Below are 23,373 nucleotides of genomic sequence, written 5' to 3'. Positions count from 1 at the left end.
ATATACCAGCTCCTGTTTGGATGATCATTTTCAGTGCTTCTTCCCTGCATAGCTATAGAATTGTTTGTGGCAAATCTCATTTTGCAGGAGGCAAAGTGTAAATTCCTGCTGCACTTAAAAACCATTTGAAAAGGCAAATCTCATGCTGCTCTTACTCTTTAGACTCTCACAGGGCAGGACCTGCAGTGCTGTATATCTCTGTCGTTGTAGGTTTCCTCTGTTTTAACAGTGATGCAGAGTGATAGGAGCAGATGCAGAGAATGAAAAAGGTGGTACCTAGCACCCAGCATCCACACCTTGGGTGTGTTGGGTATTTTTACTTCTAACGAGCTCTTCTCTGCACATATATACTGAATACAGTTCTTGGAGTGAGTTAGGCTCTCCACACCATGTGTCAGTTTAGTTGAATCTGAAGAAATCCAGTTTTCCCACTCTTAAGACAGTTCCATGATGAGAACTGAGGCACAGCAGGCAGACATAGATGCTTATGAATTTCACTTTGCTTTCCCTGTTCCACACCAGATGTACCCATTGCTTCTTGGAGATGGTCCACAGTGTGTGTTCATGGACAGCTCTGCTCTGCTTGGCCGGCCCCTGTTTCACTGTAGTGTCAGCAGAATGTGAGGAAGGCCACATTTCACCTGTCACCTACATGACTGAAAGCTGAATCTCCACCAGAGAAGGGCACCAAGGCATGTTTGCCAAGCTCTTACCCAAGAAACATCAGTGAGAGTTAGTAACTGGCTGGGCAGGTCTAATAAATGTCTCCTTTCTTCAGCAAGGGTAACATCTCCATCAGGAATGGGACATTCCACAAAATTTGCATTCTTTCGAGTTACTCTTCAAGGAATCTGAATTGAGGCATGGGATTTTGTCTGGACCATGTCCACATTATTCATATAACTCTACAACTTCAAGCTGGTTGCTTAAAAATCAAGAGGTGTGACAATATTTCTGATGACCAACAGTCTACAAATAATCTTCTGTGTTTGTCCACTTCGTAGTAAAATCCCCTCAACATTTTGGGGAATCTCCTCAGTCTACCCTGCCTGAGGACAATGTGCACTGTGTGGTCCATGGCACTGGAAGTCCATGAAAGTTGAGGGTCTGCTGCTGTCATGGTTTGCAGAATGTCCATGTTTGCAGAATGAATGGGGAGTTGATTGCAGAACTGCATTTTATAAGAATGGGAAGCAATTTCTCACCCATTGAGTTTGACTTCATCATTTCTAGCTCGAGTTAGTCCATCAAGAACATCCAGCTTTGGTCTGATTTCTATTTTAAATTTATCCCATGTTTTTTTCCAGCCTTATATTTGACACATTGGTTTTCTATTGAATATAGTAAAGCCACTGGCTTCTAAATCAGGATCCTTACTGCCCTTCACACTGTTTGGCACTGATTTCTGCCCAGTCTGTGTCCTAAACCATTGGGAAAAGCTGAATTTCAACTCAGGGGTACAAATTAAGCTTGGAATGAATCCCTGGTCACTCAGGTCTCATCCAGAGGCCAAGTGACAGGTGGGCTGACAGTGAAATTGTCCTGTGTGTGAGGCACGATGGATGTAAGGGCTTGCACTGCTGTCTGTTGCACTCTGGCTTGCTTAGAGTCAACACTCTGAGGTTTTACGAAGCTGACATGTCCTAAGATTTTATCATTTAAACTCTTTAACTTCTACTGCAGTATGGGTTAAAGGAAGTGGGTTTTAGTTTGCTTTTTTCCTCTACATGCTGGCCGTATTTTGCTATTGCATCTGCATGTTGACAGAATGATATTTTTCCAGGAAATTGCTGTGTAGCATGTTTCCCTTCTCTGATTAAATTCTGGAGATGCACCAAAATAAATAGAAAAATTACTTGAAAAACTAATGACATGTGAACACAAAACTGAATATAAGTTAGATGAGGGTGGGGGCCTTGCTCGTTTTTGCTAGCTTACAAAATCTTATTTTAAATGCCATTTATATTATTTAAGCACTGAAATTCTGAGACTGCTGAATTCTGTTATTTTTAAAGTGTTCTCAAAGAGTAGATGGAAATTATGGTGCAATTAGAAAGCTAACAATAAAGTTTTTTGTCTTTCTGGGCCATGCTGCCTTGGTGGCTGGGTGTTTAATACTGGCATCCTGATGGGTAAGCACACCCCAGTGACATGGGGATGTCAAGTGCAGAATTACTGAATGGGTAAAACTGCCAGTGACTTAAAATACCTGTAACTGGGGGCCTTCTGCAGGTGCTGAGATTACATTTTGTGCTGGGTAATGCATATTTCATGCTTATGTTGATTAAAACTACAGGTATTCGCATGCTCGACCAGCCGTTTATGACAGACATTATTGAGGCTTCCTCCATCAGTCACATGCCTCAGGTCATAGATATATATAGTGCCAGCTGGGGACCAACTGATAATGGGAAGACTGTGGATGGACCTAGAGAGTTAACACTGCAAGCAATGGCAGATGGTGTGAATAAGGTAACAGTTTCAATAATCTGGGTTCTGGGGCAGGTGTGTACATGCTTGTGCTGAAACCAGTGACTTGGGAACATGATGCATTTGCACAAATTATCAAACTTTCACCCTATTTCAAGGTTCCTTTGATGTTCACTCTGCAATATTTTGGTATTGATTTTATAGTATAGTCTCAGCATACTGTGTTTTTCTCTAGTCAGCTTACAGATGCTTTTCATAGGCCATTGCAGTCAAAATGGAAGAGCCTGAACTGGTAAATATTCCCCAGGTTGAAACATGCCAGCTGAGCTACTGACAATGCATTTTCAGTAATGCATTGGTGTGTTACCAATTTAATTATTGTTTTGGATTTGGAGTTTCTTTTGGGTCACTCATGTATGGTCATTATTATAGCTGTCATTGAACAGCAGTGGTTCAGATGTCCCTGGACTAATATCATCCAGGAGCCTCCTTGTTTATTCCCACGTTCCCAGCTCCTTCTAGGAGCAGTCTGTGGTCTTTGTAAAAGACTCAATATAGTCCTGTAATCTGTTTAACCTGTACGCTATAAGATGTTTGGGGGAAATGTGTGTGCCACAACTCAAAAATAAAATAAATTAGCCCAAACAAACCAACCTTGCATGGCTTTGTCTCCACCTCTTTAGTGTCATGCAGCCAAGACGACCATGGCTGCCCCCTGGTGCTGTAGGGAATGAGCCTCCTCCCCTTGGCTGATTATAGATGGGTTTCTGTATTGACAAGATCTGAAATTACCCGGAACATCTAGGAGGGTTTTCTGTGGGAGCTCCACAATTACTCACTTTTCCATCCAAATTATTTCTTCCTTTTACTTGTGCCAAATTCTCCCACTCTTCATCACCAGCTCACTGTAAGCAGCACATTCAGTTTACCATGTTTTGTGACATGATAATTAAATCTAGCGCTGTGACAAGTAGTGGAGTATCTAAAGCTTTCGCAAATGCTGAGCTTCAGATGTTTTGCCTGTAACAGAGGGATTATAGTCATCTTCATGCTTCCACCCATAAAATTGGCAATGTACTGCAATAACACTGGAAGACTTGTCAAAAATTCCTTCTGAGTCTGCTCAGTTTTGTAATGTAAAATGTACAAACCTCTGATGAATCCAGAGTCCCTCTGAAGTTACCTTACACAGGCTGTGATCTTGCGCAATCTTGTGATTTTCATTTATCTAGTGTTTCCATAAAGATCCCCTTAAACACTTTGGTCTTGAGGAGAATCTTTCTTAGGTGTTGTGACAGTTCTAGCAGCACCTTGATGTGTTATAGTTGCCTCACCTCTCTTCCACTAATGTTGGTTGTAGCAGGTATAAACTTTGAACACAGAAAAATTTCCATGTAATTTCTGTGTTGTCTTTGTCCAATGGAGAACTTGTGTAAAAGTAGCAAAAAAGGTGGAAGAATGAAAACTGAACTAGAGTTATTTTACCCTTCAAGAGAAGCAGATTTTAAATCATAATCATGGGGATTTTTTATAATTTGGAATATAAAATACCTTTGAATTAACTTGCTGTCATATTGCCCTACGCTTTAATTTGTGCACTTACACTGGAATTAACCTTATCTTTGAATGTTAAATATCAGAGTAGGGATTTTTCTTTTCTCTTTTGTTGCTTGGTTGGAGTCCCAAACTCAGAGCATTGGGCATATTACTTTTTTAATACCTTGCCTTCAGGAATGTTTCTGATTCTCTTCAAGAGATAATTCGCAGTATTAAGATCAGAAGGGGCCCTGAGATCACTCGAGTTGAAGGCTCAGGAAAGAGAGAGCACAGTGACAGTGAGCTGTGCTCTGGCAAGGATTGCTCTCATCAGGAGACATATGTCTCTCTTATCAGGAGACATAAAATTAAAGGGAGAGCCTGCATTAGTAAACCAGTTCTGTCAGCCATCGCAGAATTAGGAGGAACTATACTGGATGTACCTAAAAAAAAAAAAATATTGTTGTCCAGGGGCAATTACACTTAACCTTGTAATGGCAGTATCCCAGCTACCTCCTGGCAGTATGTGCACAGAAGATGGGACAGTTCTGCCCCAAATAACTCTCTTTGTGTTGTGATCATAGCTTTATCTACCCTTCTTTTGCTTGTTACATTTCCTAATAGAACAGTTTTTTCAGGTATAGTTTGTTCTGATCTGTTTTTTTTGGAGAGCCAGATTTTCTAGAGATATTTCAAGCTGTAAGTTGGATACTGGCTATTCTCCATGGTGCTCTGAAAAACCCACTACAGATTTGGCTGCATGTAAAGGAAGACTAACAAACCTTTGATATAATACCCTTTTACCTAGTTTAGGTCTATAATATATGCATCACATTCTCTATTGACTGTAAAAATGTAAATCTAATTTATTATTATTTTTCAGTGTAATCCTCCTGGCTTATTAAAAAGTATCTTTTGTAAACTGAGAGACAAAAAAATGTAGGAATTCTTTTTATCAGCCTAGAGCTGATTCTCACCAGAGTTATGGTTCACAAATTAATGATGAAGCTGAAATATTGGCAGGGAGGAAGAAACATGCTGAGAATAAAAATGTGTTCTTAAACTAAAAGCAATACTTCCAAATGTCCTAGAAGGCAATATAAGAGCTCTTGCATGGAGCAAGATTAATATCCTTGCTTCTAATGCAATAAAATAAAAATCAGTAAGTAGGAGTGATATAGAATTCTTATGCAGAATATGCATTTAATTGAGTTGACAAGCACAGGTAATGTTTGCCTTGCTGCCACCACACTTGGGAGCCCAGCTCAAAGAGGACACAATCTCCATTCCACTGTCATGTCCTTTAGAATTTCTCCTTCCAGAGCTACTGAGACGTGGGGGTACTAGTCACCTGATAATGACAATATGATAAAAACTGCAGAAACTGTGAAACTTCATGTTTATGTCTATTTTTATGTCAGCTATAAGGAGGTGGACTAAGGCCAACATGTCTTCTATTTCTGATATGTATTCTTCTAGCTGAAGATGTCCCTGCTCATTGCAGAGTGGAGTTGGACTAGATGGCCTTTAAAAAGTCCCTTCCAACCCAAACTAGTCTCTGGTTCTATTTTCCTACCTTTCCTCTTCCATTATCCATTCTTGGCATGTGTTGAACTCACTCTTGCCTTTGCCTTAATCATACCTTCATTTTGGTGTGCCGTTCTCTTGGAAGGTAAACAGCACAAATAGAGGCAGCACTGAATAGCATAATTAAGCACACCACAATCTGCCATCACACTGGCAACTCCTTTATGGGCTCTCTTCCTGACAGTAGATCTAAGGCTGGGCACAAAATGGGTGGTGTGTGCATGAACTGGGTGTCAGCATAACCCATGTAATCATGTTATTGGGAAAGCTACTCAAGCTCCTTTTTGTTACTAAGGCACAATCCCACTCATTTTTTTAATGTGATCTGGCTTCACTGTGGTATCTCATGGCTTTAGTTCAGGGACAGTGGTCAGCAGCGTGACTGGGTCACTGAGTAGTGGTGGCTGCACTGCAAGGATAAAGGAGCTCACAGTTGAATTAGCAAGAATTTGGGAATAGGGATTGAAAAGAGTTTCATACAAACAAAGGTCCACAAATATTTGGCAATTACCAGTACTGACCTGACAGGTGAACACTCTTACCTAATGCAACTTTCAGCTGCTAGAAAATACTTATTTGGGATGTAGCTGGAAAGGGCTTTTAAAAACTTCTAGTCTTTAAAGATTGGGCTGAAAGTGGTGTGTATACAGTACTTGCCTAATGAGGGGGCCTTGCATTCATTGTACGCTTAGTATGAGTGGACAAAGCAATGCTGTGTGATTTACATATCCCTTGTCTGAGCTGTGCTTACCCACTTTGGGGCTAGAAGGCTTGGAGAGGGAGGTAGAGATGATAGATGGAAATCCTGTGACAACACATCTCTCTTAAATAGAGACTTTCTGTTCTCTAGTATCTTGCATCCAGAATTGTATCAGCCATCATCTTAAACAGGAAAAGGCAACTTAGGTCAAGATCTAATTCCACTTATATTTTGTAGTACATCCTGTTTTTAGTGTAGTGTCCAGCAAGCATTTCTTATTTGCCATTTCGTGAGTCCAGTTCTTTCCAGCCTCAGTTATTGGAATTTAAGGCAACAAAAAGAAGTCATCAAATAAACTGGTCTCCTACCTATTGCATTTTTATGATGTAGGCTTTTATATTAGGAGTTTGTGAGTGGTTGCTCATGGACTGAATTAATTTCTTGAGACTTCACCTTCTCAGCCAGAATATATAAGACATGAGCCATTCGTGCTTGTGCTGGTGAAAACATTATTGCTTCCCTAATGTAGTTCTACCTAAGAAAACAATGCCCAAGTACAAATTACCAGGGGAGCAGTATTAAGAATTCATAGTCACATCATGGCTTTGTAATTGGGCTCACCAATGAAAGAAGAAAGGACAATGTAAAAAAACAAAAGGAAATATTTCTCATTTGCCTCTCTCCAAGTGCACGGAATTTGTGTTATTATTCTTTGAAAATATGTTAATGAAGTATATGCACTTAGATGTCTCTAACATCATTTTATTGTCCAACAGCTAAGAGAGGACAGGAAAATTTATGATATGGCAACCATCTGATTACTCAATTTTTGAGGAAGCCCAGCAAGCTTCTTTTTAACTTGGGAGCCCTTTATTTTTGTATTGTCATTGTGTCTGAAATATGCATTATAATTCCATGCCTTGTCTTATTCATCTGAGATAAAATCAACCTTATTAAAACCCCACACATGTTATATCTGCATATCTGCTTGGAATTCTGAACCCTGGTCATCTGACAGGGATGTTTTCTAAGGAGGCAAGACAACAATGTAGCCTGAAAACGCTGGTTTTGTTGTCTCACTCTGCCCCCAGGAGTGTTTTTTGCCTAATCTCTGTGCCACAGCTCAGCAGATACATGGTTTAGCTTCCCAGCAAAGCTGATACTGCAAGCTGGGAACCTTTGCACAGTGCTTCCAGGGGCACAGACGAACCTATGAGGCCAGAGTTCGTCACACCATTTGGGAATGTTGGGAAGGGAAAGCAACATTGTCACTGCTAAAGAGTGAATTGGGTGTGTAGAGTCTTTCTCAGTGATAATCTAGCTCAGAGATAACGAGAAGAGGATGAGATTGATTTTTTTTTTTTTTTTTTTTTTTTTTTTTTTTTTTCCAAATATTATCAATACTAGAATTAGGCCTGTGGAATTGTTGTATTATCACTTGTGGAACACAGCCCAGCATCCAGCAAAAAAGAAATGGCTAATTAAAAGGTTTTGCCTTAGCATTTTCCAAGTCCCTCCTCATTGCCCTGCTAGACTGGACCCTCACTGAAACCTAATGCTGCCTCTCTTCACCAAAAATATAATTTTACATACGTTTCTCTTGGCTAAGAGAATCCCATCCAATTTCAACAGCAATTTAGGTGTAGAAAAATGGCTCAAACATTATATTTTTAGCCAAAGGAGGTATTAACAATTATGAAATTAATTGTGGGTTGATGTATGTGAGTTCAGTACTCTTCTGTGATCAACTCTAGAATAAGTTACAGAAAGCCTTTTATTAGGGTTTATGAATTATATGCCTTAGGTTTTTTGAGAGTATTGTATGCAGCAGTCTTGGAGTTTGGTGGTTATTACTTGACCCAAATAGTTTCAGAAATCTGCTAGGACAAACTGGACAGACAGTTATTAAAGACAACAAAATGTGAAAGGGACACAAAAAGGAGAAGCATGTTGGAAGTGTGGCTCCAAGTGATAGTTGTCCTCTGCACAGTAGCCAAGTGTTGAACTGAGTTCTTGCTCCTGCCAAAACAGCCTCTTCTCTTGCACTGTTGAATACCAGAAGGTTAGGCCAGCAGGGAAGGGACAGGACCTTCATCAGTGGCGAATTTGAGAGGATAACCCTGTTGCTGTTTCTTCTGAGCTGAACTGCATGGCTTGTGGCTGTGCTGGGCTTTTCCAGGGTTCCAGTTCAGCATCTCCAGGCTTTTGGAAGGGCCTAGATATAGGAGAAGTGCAAAGGCATTCAGCTCAAACAGGGTAACTGTGCCCCTGAACCTGTGTGGTGGCGAACTTTGGCAATCCAAATATGTTTCCTGCTAAAACTTTCTCTGAGGTATCTCTGAGGTTAAATCAAGATTGCTAGGCTGGCTGTCAGAAATGTGTTTCTGCCTAGATTTTGCTTGAGGTTTTTTAAGAGTGCCCAAGTCATCAGTATAGGAAAGGAGCAAAGGGATCCAAGAAGTCACAGGCTACCAGATTGCTCTAGGCAAATCATCCTGGCAGCTGGAGGAGCCAGGGGAGTGAGGGATGTCAGGGATGCAGGAACATGCAGGCAGGCTCCAGAAAACCCTGGCAGTACAACAAATGGGCAGCAGTTCAGGGATGCCTCCAGCTGGCTTGTACTGCATAGCCAACTGTGCAGTAGGTGGCTATGCAACAACCAAACAATCAAAGCTTCAGGAAACACTGGCTCAGGTACTAGCCCAGCAGGCATAATGAATGAAGAAAACAACAAGGAGTAAAAACATAGTTTAAGACATGCCAGAAGTTACATAAAGTGAGAAAGGCTGAAGTCTTCTGCCAGCTCACTTTTGCAAGGTAGTTCACAAAAGATATTTCTTTGGGATTATGCACTTGTGGAAGATGAGAAAAAGGGGTAAGAATATTTCTCAGGGATTTTTTCCTCATAGTGCAGTATCCCACTAAGGACACTGCAAATAGAAAACCTGCTCTTTTCTTAAAGAGAGCTTCACAGGAACTGTCTGTGAATTACTAAACATATAACCTTGCCCAAAATTTAATTCTGGTTCTACCTGAATTGAGAACTGGGCCTCTCTTGGGCTGGTATTAAATAATCCATTAAATGATCTCTAAGTGAGATATATCTTCAGATGGCTCAGAAGGGCGAGTGCCAGGCCATGCATCACTTTTGGAGGAAACGAGCAGGTTTCTACAGGATTTTGGAGCAAAGATACTCTTTAAAATGTATCTTACAACCTTGCTGGTGTCGTGTTCTTCCTGACTCTTCCTTCAGGCTCCCTCTGGTGGTTACAGTGTATGATACTGCTGCCTTCTTCAGTCCCGTTTTTGGTCCACATGTACAGCAGCTTGAGTCACACTAGTAACGTTTTTTAGGTTCACATAAGGTTGAGATGCAAATAGGAGCTTTCAGTTTGCTTTAAATACGATGTTTAGTTAATGCAACTGGGATTTTTTTTTTTCTGGCTTATCATAGAATCATAGAGTGCTTTGAGTAGGAGGGGACCTTAAAGGCCATCTAATTCTTGACCCCCCTGCCATGCCATGATCAGGACTAGATCAGTTTTATTACTACTACTATCCAGAGAATTGAAAATTCGCTTCTCCTGAAGCTGTATATTTCTACCTGGTAAAGGACACGATGGCTGAGAACAGCCACCAGACAGTTTGCCTGTGCAGGCAGTCCCACTGTGGGGTCTGACTGTGGGACATGTGAGCAACAAGTCCTAAGCATCATTACAAAAAATGCAGTTGGGCTGCTGTCAGTTTATTCCAGCAGTGTTTGCTCATGTTTCCAGTCCTGGCTAGGAAGGAAAGGCAATTGAAATTAGAGTATTAAGAGATGAGTTGTAGGTTTTAACACTAAGACCCACTTAGGGATGTGACTCCTGTGAAAGTGATATTCTGAAGCCATTCTCAAGTTACAATAATTGCATGCATAAAATCCATCCCAGAGTTTCAGTTCCTCTGTGAATTCCCCTTGCTTCACACCAACAATCTGTTACATGCATTTTCTGCCATTCTGCTACAAATCCCATCCATGGGGTGAAATGCTTGGCAGCATGGAACAGTCTTGCTGAGCAGGGCTAAGTTTTTTCTCTGTGCTGGCCACTGCAGAGGTTAACTTCCTGTTAGCACTTTAGTGAATTTCTCACGTGAAATCGAAGTGTTTCCTCTCCCTTTCAAATGACAAGAAAGGAGATTGTTTTAAGAACAGGTCCATATATGACATGCATCCTATTCCTGCCACCATCAGCCACCTGCTTTCTGTGTTGGACAGACACCTGCTTTTTTGGGACTGAGGCTGTCCAAAGCAGGTAGAGGGTTGCAAAGTGGTGTGGTGGTGTACATGGGCATGGTGGTGGCAAGATTGGGATGCAGCCTCTGAAGGCAGTCCAAAGACCAAGTTTGGGCCCTGTAAACTAATGGCAGTCAGAAGCAAAAGGTGGGATATGGGAAAAGTCAAAGAGAAAAAAGGCACAACTGGTCTTGTTCTACTGATTTTTATTTTTAAAATAAATTGCTAGCATGATTTTCTTCTTAAAAGTATATATTTTTGCAACAGTATCCTCCTCCCTTAAAACGTAAGTGATACCAGGCCCTTGTGGAAGTTCTTAGATGGATTTCAGTGAGCTTTTTCATAGTCATTATCTTTATTATGAAAATCTGTGTCCTGAGATGTTGCATATACCAGTGTCAGCAATCCTGCTGTGCAATTCAGTGGATTATAATGCAACTCACTAACATGCTTGAAATAATAAGGTTGCTCTGTTCAGTGGGGTGCAATGAAAAATAGAAGCTACTGCTGGGAACTCAGATTTGATTTAAAATCCTGACTGAAAAGGTTCCCTATTAAAATGCCACTGCAGGTTACTAAGTTTGTATATTCATGTACTTCCATTTCATGCTGGGCAATGAGAAAACCAGAAGAAATTTTTTAGTCTTTTGCTCAGTGCATCTAAACAGTGTGTTAAATTCCAGCCTTGCAGACTTCTAGTGCTCTTGGAAGAAAATGTTGGATTACTTGAACTAAACATAGAGAGAAATGGTGGCTGTGCTGGAATCAGCTGGAGATCTGAGCTTTGAGTTCCACAGCACTGATCTTTCCCTGAGAGCTGAAGTTCTCATGTCTGACTCTCTTTCAGGCAGCTCCTACCTCTTTCTGATTATGGAATTAGAAGGAGCTGAGTTGATCCCTTCCCACTACCTGCCTATCTGGAAGTTGGGGAGAGGGTATGGATTTCTTTTGTTTAATTAATGGCAAGCCTTTATAGTGGCCCTTCAGCTTCGGTCACTCCTGTCCATCTCAGCATAATTGCTGGGCCATTTTTCTGTAGATTATTTGTATGGCCTCATAACTTTATTTTCTCCTTAGAAGTAGAAGCTGGTTTGTCAGAAAGACAGCTCTGAGCCAATCATACCTTTGGAAAAAGAAATGTATTGAGAGAAAAAGGTGCTGGTAGAGCTTTTTAGCCATTGTCTGAACCTAACTGGATCTTACAAACCCAGCCTGTGATATGATCTATATCCCTTTTAAAAGAACAAATTTCCTCATGGCACTTAGACCATGACATAAATGCTCATGAATCCATAAAATGTCTTAGCATGTGCCACAGGAGCCTTTAGGGTGTGAAGCAAACCAGGTGATAAATAGAAGTGGTTTGTGTACACAAGGTTGCAGAACTGGCTTTGGCTGCCATTTACCTGGATTTAATAACCTGCATGGGTCTGTGTATCACAGCTGAAGCTTCATATATATTTTGTTTGTACCATATATCTCCTTTATAAATGCTCAGCTTTACAATTAGATGTACAGTTGTTTTGCCAATTGATGGGGGCAATTTAAAGGACATGCACACCAATAAAGAATGGTCTTATTTTACTACTAATACTAAGGCAACACAGAGGCAAAATAATACATTTAATAAAACAATAAGCTTACTATGCACTTGGCTTCAGCAACAAACAAAACAAGCAAGATAATGCACCCAATCAGTACTGTGTGAGAGAGAGAGAATAGTGATTGAGAAAGATACATCACCAATTGCCTAAATACTTGACCATCATCCAGAACTCCATCACCAATTGCCTAAATACTTGACCATCATCCAGAACCCGCAGTCGCTGGGTCTGTTGCAGTGACAATTTGGAGAACTATCCAGTGACAATTTGGAGAACTTTCCAGGGAACTGTGAGGTCTTAGAAGTGCGTTCACTCCTAAGTGAGGTCTCCAAAGTTGCTACAAATGGGGTGTTCCAGATTTTGTAACACACTTCCTAGCCAACAGGGACCGGGGCTTGGCCAGAGCCCAGGCCATGGTGGGGATAGGGGTTTCCTGCAAATAAACATCTGGTGATGTCAGTTGGGAAGGTTTCTTAAAATGATACATTTATTAACATGTCTTGCAGATAGTTACACAAGGTCACGTGAAAGTTCCTAAAGCAGCCGGTTTCACGTTAAAGCGGCTTGGTCAGTCTGTATGCAAGGTTCTTTTGTTAAATGGCTAACTTAGACAGTATCTATTACATGATTTTCAGGATTCATCTAAGTCAGCTTTGGCTCGGGCCTGTTGTTCGGGCCTGAGCACTTCAGAAGTTTAAAGTGGCTGCTATCTCCTGTTTGCTGTTTAAGTCCAGAGGGTTGATTTTCCCCTCTCACAGGGCCGGGGTGGAAAAGGCAGCATCTATGTCTGGGCCTCTGGAGATGGAGGCAGCTATGATGACTGTAACTGTGATGGTTATGCATCGAGCATGTGGACAATCTCCATCAATTCTGCCATAAACGATGGACGGACAGCTCTGTATGATGAAAGCTGCTCTTCAACCTTAGCTTCCACCTTTAGTAATGGGAGGAAGAGAAATCCAGAGGCTGGTGTGGTGAGTCCTGATACTCTTGTGCTGCTGTTGCTGTCTTTGTGCATGATGTATGTCTATCTGCATGACCTATTGCAGCTCTGTGCACTTTGGAGCAGCAAATGGTTCATTGTTGAGATGAATATTTTCTAATTTGCAGTATGTGATGGTGCCAAAACTGTCAGCTGAGAAGATGTGGGATTTTTACTGAGAACAGCAATGATCTTTTAGAGCTTCAAAGGAAAGTTGGTGCTTTCCTTTGTCAGAAACCAGATTACAAAGTTCAGTTGCCCTCTTTCTGGGGGACAGTGTGACAAGAGGTCTCGGTAAAAATCTAAGTTAACATTTGAGATCATACTTACTTGTACTGGCAGACTTCTGCTGTACAAGAGCACAGAGCAGAATGACATTTAGTCACTCACAGAGGACATATGGGGGTTCAGATTACCAGAGCCTGCTGTTGCTGCAGGGCCATACCTACAGCTGGAAAAGAGGCAGGTTCTGTTCAATTGTATTTGGGATTCTCTTCCACTGTAGTGATCACTGCTCTTCAGCACCTTCAGACTAGCCAGGACTCAGTTCAGTTTACAGAGTGGAAAATGCAGGTGTGCTGACTCAAGGTTAGTTTTTGCAAAAAGCTGTTGTACATTTTCCATGGCCCTGTCTCAAACCCTCAAGACACACTGCGCAATCCTAAATGCCCACATGCAGTAGCAGACAGAGCACTGGTTTCTGTCTTCAATCAGCTCTGTGATGATACCAGCCAAGATTATCTGTGGCATCTTTGTAATTATTGCCATAAAATGCATTTCTGAGGTTTTCTTCTGGTCTCTGCTAGTAACTAATCTGCACAGAAGACAGCAGCCTGGTGCTGCTGCTGGTCTCAGAGTTGGACAAATGTAAAAAAGCTCAATAGTGTTAACAATTCTAGTTTCAATTCTTTTTGATAATCAGAAAGGAATTTAAGGCCTTTGATTAAACTGTGTTTGTAAGAAATAGATGGGTTCTAAGTGAAAAAGACCACTGGTTTACTACTTGGTGACTTTCATTTGTGCTCTAAATGTGTCTCACTGTGATTTTAAATTGATACACTCTTCCAAAAAACAGAACAGATCGTGGGCATGAACACAAGTAAAGAGCAAGGGCACAAACTCCACTTTCTGTATTTTTCTGCGTCTGTAGCTGCAACAAAAATGGGATAGCTGGTTTCATTAATTACATCTAATATCATTGCAGGCTACAACAGATTTGTATGGCAACTGCACCCTGCGTCATTCAGGCACGTCTGCAGCTGCCCCTGAAGCAGCCGGAGTGTTCGCCCTGGCCCTGGAGGCTAAGTATGCTGTTGAGAAATTCCTCATGAGCTCTGGAGAGGAGAGGGCCTGTGGTTTGTTGAATGGTGTTCATCATTTCAGTTGGCTGGCTGCGGCATGAGGCTGCAATAACCCGCTCAAAAGCCGCCTCGTACAGCAGTGGTGTGCATGGTGACTTGCAGATGGAGCAACAGCCTTGCCAGAGTTGCATTGGCAGATGTATTTTGGCTGTCTGGCTCTCTCTGTGTCCTCCCCATCCTCTGCAACTGGGGATTAGACCTCTCTAGCACTGTTTGGAGGAAGAGATTATGTAATTTCTCCACATGTCCTCTGTGAAACGCCCAGCCTACAAAAACATAGGAATGACCCTGTAATATGGGACAGGAATTCATCTTGTGCCAGGATACTGTCTGCAATGACAGAAGCTTAGGAAGAGGACAAGAAATGGGGATTGAGAGTGATCTTTCAACAAGAGCTTTGTCAATCCACGATTTCTGGAGAATCTGTAGAGACAGCAGTGGGTTTCTTCCATTTAATAGCCAACGGCAGATTGATCTTCCTTAAAGTTGTCTATTCTTTTTCATATTGTCTGTATTTGGCACCTAGATCATCAAGTAACAATCAGTTCCTCAATATTTTTTTTTTTTTTTTTTGCAATGGTGGTGTGGAATGTTTTCTTTGTTTTCTTAACCCATTGCTGGTAGCTTGTTTCTGTGCTGTGTAATTGCTCTGTTACATGAAGGAATAAATACCCATTGTCTGTTTACCATTCTCCATGGTATTAGTGACACTGGAACCTTTTTTATATCTTGGAAGCATTATCTTCTTCTCTATTGATTAGGAAAAGTTTTCCTTTCAATAACTTATACCACCTTTTTACTTCATCTTATTTTTTTTTCATGAACTGAGGCAACATTTGCTTAGTTACAGAGCTTCAGTTGCTGTAACCATGGCATGAAGTGAGTACTATGTGCATAGTTTCCTTCAACAGTGCAGAGTAATGAAGATTCGTGAGAGGAGGCCAAGTTTACATTAGCAGAGCAATGACTGTCATGCTCAGAGCATTACTTGGTCCAAATCTCATTTTTCAGGTTTTATACATGTAAAACACATGCCAAATGTTTAGCTTTGGATGATCATTCCTTCTACTATCAAATTCTTTCAGTGGGACAGCCACTATATAAAATATTAATATGGCCATAAAAATGTAAATGTTTAATGAATTTTCTAACCACTGAATGTTTAAACTGGACTGGAACCTAAATATCTCAGTAATAATTATAATTCTTCTTCATTTGAGGTACACATAAAGACTGGAATTACTCTGCCATTATCATGAATAGGAATTAGATTTAATACCCCTCGCTTGCACTAGAATTTCTAGACTTTGCTGAGAAGGCAGCAGGAGAGAGAAGGAACTGTCAGTGTCTCCCATATCCTTTTGGCTGTTTTAAATTGTATTGTGCAGAACTGTCCTGGATGAGCCTTGCCAGGAGTCACTGACAATCTCCCATGGAGCCTGTTCTTGCCTGCATTATGTCTGTCAGCTCATACACAGTATAGGACTGACATGTCTCTCAAACCAGACCAATCTATGAAATAGAAAGTACAGCTTTAAGATATGTAGCAAGCTCTTAAAAGATCACAATAAGAATGATGCAAGTGATATCTTCTTTTCAGCTGCCTTCTGTCACCTTGGGGGAATGACAGTAATTGGCTATTCTGGTGTACATTCAGCACACACACATGCTTATTACTTGGGGCACAGAAAGCTGAAAAGCAGATCCTTTTAGGCTGATGGTTTGAATCAGATATATTGTGATGTTGAAAGAGTTCATCATAAAACTACTGGAATAGCTTTAGTTATGTAGAATTAGAATGTCAGTTCTAAAGCTTTTTAGAATAATAAGTGCCCTTCCTCTTATCATAATCACTGTACATCTAGGAAGACAAGAGAAGATGATGAAAAATAACCATTGCAGCTAGGCAAATGTTACTTGACTGCATCCATCCATGCTAATATAACATGGGTGAAAAGTCTCTGCCATACCTTATACTGCAAAGCTGCAGCCACCCACGGCCCATATATCCATAGCCAAAGCATCCTGACATTGCTAACACCTGGATCATTAGAGCTCATCAGTTTCATCAGATTAGGGCTTCTGAGGGTGGATCTTGGAAGGTCCATGGGAAAAGCAGGAGGAGCAGGCAAGAAAAAGGGGACAAGATCTAAGAGGGAAGCTAGGTGAAATTTTTTTATAAACTTTGAATTTTTTGCATTTCTCTCTGGATCTGGTATAATATCTTACTCATTTTAGTAGTTCAAAAATTGCATGTTGGATCTATAATGTCTAGTTAAAAGAAGCTATTTTTAATCAGAAGTGGTTTTACAATTTTGGAGAACATATTTGGAAAAGTATTAAAAGCACTTCAAACTTACTCTTGTTCCCACTGAGATCAGTAGAAGCTTTGTTATCGATATGTGTGTAGTTACAATTTCAGTGTTCTTCATAGAAGCAAACGTTACCCAAAGCCTTACTCAAGCACAGTTTTTCTTTAACATCTGCTTGGAAATACTGCAATGTTTGTTTCTCATGTTGCACTTCCACAGCTTGCATCTGACATGGAGAGACATGCAGCATCTGACAGTGCTCACCTCCAAGAGGAACCAGCTTCATGACGAGGTTCACAGGTGGCGTAGGAACGGCGTTGGGCTGGAGTTCAACCATTTGTTTGGCTATGGTGTCCTAGATGCAGGAGCCATGGTTAAGATGGCAAAAGACTGGAAGACTGTTCCTGAGAGATTCCATTGTGTTGGAGGGTCAATACAGGAGCCTGAGTAAGTGAATAGTCCAGTGGATGTGTTTGGCTTCTCCCAGGCATCTGGGAGACTGCAAGCATACAATTATGTTGGCAAAGACAGTTAAAGAAACTTTTTTTGTTTCCTAAGAAACTGTAGCATTACCAGTAATAAGTTGATAAAACATTTTTTATCAGCAGTGCTTGATGAAACTTTCAGTTCCTGGCTTGCTGGAGCAGTACATTCTATAGTCCATCCCATATGCTGGTGCCAGTAGTGTTAATAGCAACAACCATTTCTCCTGGGCATTCACAGGTATTTTTGTGCTCAAGTTTCTGTGAATAAAGAGCCTAGCCCCAAATGAAAATCTGGAAGACTGGCACTGCAAATTACATAAGCTTCTGCCACATGAAATACCTATCAGCTAGGTCATATCTCACTGTGAGATTCTTCAGCAGACAATTTTATCTCCCGAAGACTGAAACAATCATCTACAGGTACCAGCGCTGAACACTACAGCATTTAATTGTGCTTGCTTTAAGCTCTTCAATTCTCAGGGTAATGTCAGGGTAAGTAGTCAGGATGTTTTCTGATTTACCTTTACGTTCTAAAGTGAATGAGTCAACAAATGAATGAATGAACGCTAATTGACTACAACAGCTTTAGTTTAATTTAAGTAATTGAAATACTAACTGAATAATGGCCTAAATGATATCTATACCATTTGAAATTTGACTTTTCAGTGCCATTTTTGAAGGCAACATTATTCTGTTGGAAAAAGAAAACAAACCACGATGCCACCCTAGCACATATCTCAACCAGGGAAAGAGTGAGTTTTCCCCCAGCCTTGCAAATTGAATTTGCATGATTCAAAGTTCTACGGCTGAGCTCTGAGTTTTAATTTATCTGTCCTATGCATACTCACAGGTAAAAAACAAATGAGAATACCAAAGCTAGTTTTAGGATATCTCTAGTTTATCAATAAATAAATGCACAATAATCTCATTTATCTTGGGGCAGCTCCATTTACTGAAATGGGGATCATCCTAGAGGAGGAGAGAACATTTCTTTCTGTAGGCTGTAAGCATGCCCCCCTGTCAATTGCCTGACACATCTATATATTAACATCACTGCTGTAATATTTGTGTTCCCCAATGAAAATGTCACTGACAGGAGATGATAAGCATTATGAAGTGCAACATGTACATTTTTTTGAATTGCACTGTAAAAAAAAAAAGCTAGCTAAGTCCCAGCGTCTCCAGAGATTCCTTGGAAATGAAAACTGCATTTCTGCTGTGGATAAGTGGGTCATTCTTTCAGTTTGGTTTGCTGAAGCAACATTTTATTTATATATATTATCATATATATTTTTATTTAAGTATAGATATTTGTATACATAACATATGTATTTGGTATAGAGTTATGAAGGTGAGTAGTTGATATGGAGGTATGTTTCAGAGCAGCATTGTCAATTAAGCAAAAGGCCAGGAAATAATTAACAGACATAATATACCGTGTGATGAAAGCAATCAGAATTTAAAATAGAAACTTTTGTTAGCAACAGGAGCTTTACCTGACAAGGTTTCTGGCTGGTTTAAGTTTTAAGACAATGTAGTCCATTAACTGAGGAACAGGAGCACACAGGAGCTCCCTCTGCTCATCTCCCACCCATGCAAAAGTAGATATACTGTATATAGTCTCCCACTGGCTACTATGCCATGGACATACTATATATATATATATATATATATATATATATATATATATATATATATATATATATATATATGTACAAGTTGGGTAGTGACACATGGTAAGGCTGTGGAAAATCCACTTTCTCTTCTTCACCTTGGTGTCAGGCTTTTTCCACTAAGCCTTGTTCTTTTTGTTTCTTTAGGAAAATTCAGCTAGACTACAGTAATTAGTCTAGTGAAGCAGAGACTATTAGATCCTAGTTAATAGGAAAGGGGGAAATAGAGGAAGCCTTTTCTCATGTTTTTAGAGAGCTGAGAGAACTTTTGCTTTGCAGTACTTGAGAAGGTGGAGAGAAAAGCTTTTTGCAGTTGTCAAGCCTTCTGCAGAGCAGATGTAGTGGGAACACATTGCTCTTGTTTCTTTGAGCTTTAGTCTGGACACGAGGAAAAGATTCACACTGCGATGTCCCTCCTCATTAACTGAAGGAGATAAAACACTTTTCACATCTCTGGAAGTGAAGCAGTGTTTGACAAAGCTTTGTCCACTGTGTGAAAAGGCCGTGAGACAACATGAATTCATATTGAGGCTTCCCATGCAGAGAAACTGCAAGCACATGGCAACTGTGAAATGACAATCCTTCACCTCTGTCTGCATGTAGTGCATTTTTCTTGTGCTTTGCCACGTAAAATAAGTATCTCAAGAGGATTATATTTATGCTCAAATATTTCAGCTATGCAATATTTATGTTATACCAACTTCTGCCCCATAATACTCAGAACATCACAGGTTTTTCAGATTAAAGTAAGTGTTTAAATGCTTTGAGGATCTTAATCTAAATGATGTTTTGCTCTGCAAGTACTTCCAAGAAGGTAATATTCTATGGAAGGGGAACAGAGACTGGCCTGAGCCACTTAGTGATGCACCAAGTGTAATACCTGGAGCTCATCTCAAGAAGAAAAGAATTCCTGGAAGCTAGGCTTAAGTGAAATGCTTTCACTGGTCTCTAAAGAATACGGTATTTCATTAGCAGAGGGAAAAAGCTGGTACTGATTTCTTTTGAAAATAAGGTATTCATTACCACAGTGTAGCCAATGAACTTCAAAAGATTCTCAATTTGCACAACTAAGGTCAGGGAGAAGCCACCGGAAGACAAGATAATGACAAGGTGACTGGAGTCTTTTGTGACTTGGTCCCTTTTTTAATGACTGCTGTAATTCTTGTCTTTCAATTATTTCTTTTAGACAGAGGAAAATGTCACACCGCTCAAAGAACACTGATAGTGAAGATGTAGAGCATTTTTACACTTTCTGTGTATTCTGCCAGCCAGTTTCTGAGGCAGTGGGTAATTGAAGTTGCATCCTGACCCCAACAGGTTTAGAGGCACTTTACAGCCTCAGCTCCCGGGCCAGACAGCACTTTGGTAACTCAGTAACACGTGCAGCTTCTTTCCTTGGTGTATGTACTCATGTACAGGAGCTGTTCAAGGATGGAAATCTTTGTGAAAAACTTATTTTTCAAATGAGCCAACTCCGGCATCCCATGCTTGTGCTGGTTTCCAAAGCAGAACAAGGACATAGGCTTTAATGTGACTGCACTGAAATTCTGTGCAATTGGTTCCTCCAACACCAGAGAGCCATTTGCTGCTGTCATTTAAGGAAACTGGCATGACTACTCATGGTTCTTTTACTGAGTATGCACATTATTATGCAATTACCTAATATAGGAGTGATAAGTAAAGAGAACCATTAACGTTAGTCCTTAAAGAGCAGTATGTGCTTCTAAAATTGCATTATTTCTCTCTTTGTGTAGATGTACATTTCATTATTATTTTCAAATTAAGGTTTTGGTATAATTTTCTAAAAGGGGAATATTTGCTTTCTGGCTAAGTTTGCAGCTATTACTTCCTTACTTCTTAATGTATTAATAAGGAAAATCATACAGTGTTTTTCTGTGAGGCACCAAAACCCAGTAGTTTTAGCATAAGCCACATTGTACTGCTTTAATTTGCTTAATTATCTTTTGACCCACAGAAAGATACCACCAAGTGGCAAACTGTTCCTCACGCTGACAACCGATGCGTGTGAGGGGAAGGAGAACTTTGTGCGGTACCTCGAACACGTGCAGGCAGTTATAACCGTGAATTCCACTCGGCGAGGAGACCTCAACATCAACATGACCTCGCCAATGGGAACAAAGTCCATTTTGCTGAGCCGGCGCCCCAGGGATGATGACTCCAAGGTGGGTTTTGACAAATGGCCTTTCATGACGACTCACACCTGGGGAGAAGACCCCCGAGGCACCTGGGCTCTGGAGATTGGCTTTGTTGGCAGCCAGCCCCAGCGGGGTGTGCTGAAGGAGTGGACACTGATGCTGCATGGGACTCAGAGTGCACCGTATATAGACCAAATCGTAAAAGATTATCAGTCCAAACTGGCCATGTCCAAGAAGGAAGAGCTGGAGGAAGAGTTAGATGAAGCAGTGGAGAGAAGCCTGAAGAGTATACTGAGCAAGAAGTAGTGCTGTGTTGCATGACGGTGTCTTTCCTTCCCCACACCCCTCTACTCACCGTTCTACTATCCAAACTTCTGTGTTAGACGTATTACAATGATTGTCTCTGTAGACAAATTATCACCCTTTCTTGATTTTAAAGTCTTATATCTCGTCAGTAATTACTTTAATTGCCACTGAAGCAGTCCATTTTTTATCTCTAAACCACAAAATATACTCCCACCAAATACTATGTACAGTTTGTGACTGTAAATGATGATTTTTCTTTTGTGTCATACAAATAGGTAATAACATGCAAAGAAGTTAATGGCTTTTCCCTTCATATTTCTGTGGTAAATGTTTGTATTAAAAAAAGAATGAATTTTAACACTGGAAGTTGGTGATAATTGAGCACATTTTAAAAAATGACTGCAAGAGAGGGAATCACAAAGAGGTTGTCTGGAGAGGTCTTTGAACATGCTCCTTCTGCATCACTGACTTCAGTGGGACTTCCTCCATTGGTTCAACCAAAGTACAACTAGACCCCACAAAAAGAAATAATCCAGAGATAAGGAAAATTCACCAGTCTGATTTGCAGAAATCCAATTCTTTTGAGAGTTTTATTGCATCGTACAGTTACACTACATACACACTTCAGCTACAGGATGGATCAACAGATATGCAATAAGGAAGGCAAAACGATGCCAAAGCTGGGTGGCAGGGAGAAGTGATTTGCAAACCAGGTCAGGGCCTTCTAGAAGCACAAGTCCCAGTTTTGCTGGAGTTCTTTTTTAGTTTGGTTGTTTTGGGGATTCTTTTCCTGTTGTTGTTTTTTTGTTTTGTAATTTTGGCAATTTAAATCAATTTACCATCTCACAGCAGAACAAGCACATGGGATGAGCTGTAGGATTTCTGGCAGCTTGTGTGCACCTGCTGGTTTCTCTACTGAGATGTTCTCCAGCACTATAAAATGAGGCTGTGTCAGCATTACGAACCACAGACACCTGTTTTCTGGGGTTTGCAACCCAGCTGCCAGTAAACTGCTGTGGGGAAAATTTGAAGCACACAGTTTCAGTCCCAAAGCAATTTTTAATTTAATTTTTTTTAAAGCTATATATTTGCTGGTATTATGTTATACAAATATATTTAAGGAGAAAAATATGCTGAAGTTATTAAAGTGTAATGCAATGTTGGCCTTCTTGAGAAATAAAATGTAGTATATTTGGGAAGATTTGTTGGCAGTCATTGTTTTTTCTGTTTAAAGTCAGTCCCACCTTGACTTTTTGGACATGAGTTAAAGTCCATTTCTCTCACCCTCAAGAGTAAGCTCTGGCTATTACTGCAAAACATAACATTCTCCCTGGTGGGAATTACTGATGGAAGCAACCACTACATGTTCTCAGGTGTGAGATCCCAAATTTAATCTTTGATAAATAAAGGGTCTTGATTCTGCAAATATTTAGGCACTTGCACTAAAGCCCATCAATAGACCTACTCAAATGGTAATTTTAAGCAGGTATTTCAGATCTTTGCAGGACCCAAGATCTACATTTTAGCAGTGACTAGTTTCAGAATTTTACTATGTATTTTTAATATGCAGAGTATGAATCTAAGATGTTTTAATAAGAGTTGTCCTGGTTGATCCGGTGCATAGCAGTAGAAACACATTCAGTAAGTAAATATTTATCTAACAAATTAAAAACATAACCCAAAGGTTCTATGGTGGACATGTTTCACTTAAGAATGTATGAGAATAATGTTAGTTCAAGAGACTATCCATCTTTTCTTTTTCCATAAGAGGCCTGTTCTTTCCTTTTCCAAAAGAAAAATAAACAGCTCAACCTACTCAAAGTCCATGTGAATTGCACTCTAAAGCCAAGCCAAGCAGCCTCACACTACTCACAGGTTTCTCACTGCGTGCAGCAGTCTCATCAGAAAAATTTACCATATATATATTTATGCACACACTTGTATGACTAAATACATACACACCTG

At 40.3% G+C, this 23,373-nt stretch overlaps 1 protein-coding gene across 1 annotated transcript in view; it reads left to right on the top strand.

The window, feature by feature from the left end:
• Positions 1-22,609, top strand: part of PCSK2 (proprotein convertase subtilisin/kexin type 2) — a 98,779-nt gene extending 76,170 nt beyond the window's left edge. The window contains exons 8-12 of the mRNA XM_053938797.1: positions 2,297-2,472; positions 12,892-13,107; positions 14,320-14,420; positions 17,008-17,235; positions 20,922-22,609. Coding sequence (XP_053794772.1) covers positions 2,297-2,472; positions 12,892-13,107; positions 14,320-14,420; positions 17,008-17,235; positions 20,922-21,408 — 1,208 coding nt within the window. The 3' untranslated portion in view covers positions 21,409-22,609. The remainder of the gene's footprint in view (positions 1-2,296; positions 2,473-12,891; positions 13,108-14,319; positions 14,421-17,007; positions 17,236-20,921) is intronic.
• Positions 22,610-23,373: the final 764 nt, after the last annotated feature.

The sequence above is a fragment of the Vidua chalybeata genome, chromosome 3, assembly GCF_026979565.1.
Source record: "Vidua chalybeata isolate OUT-0048 chromosome 3, bVidCha1 merged haplotype, whole genome shotgun sequence".
NCBI lineage: Eukaryota > Metazoa > Chordata > Aves > Passeriformes > Viduidae > Vidua > Vidua chalybeata.
Note: the sequence above shows the minus strand (reverse complement) of the source record. Positions and strands in the feature narration are given on the sequence as shown.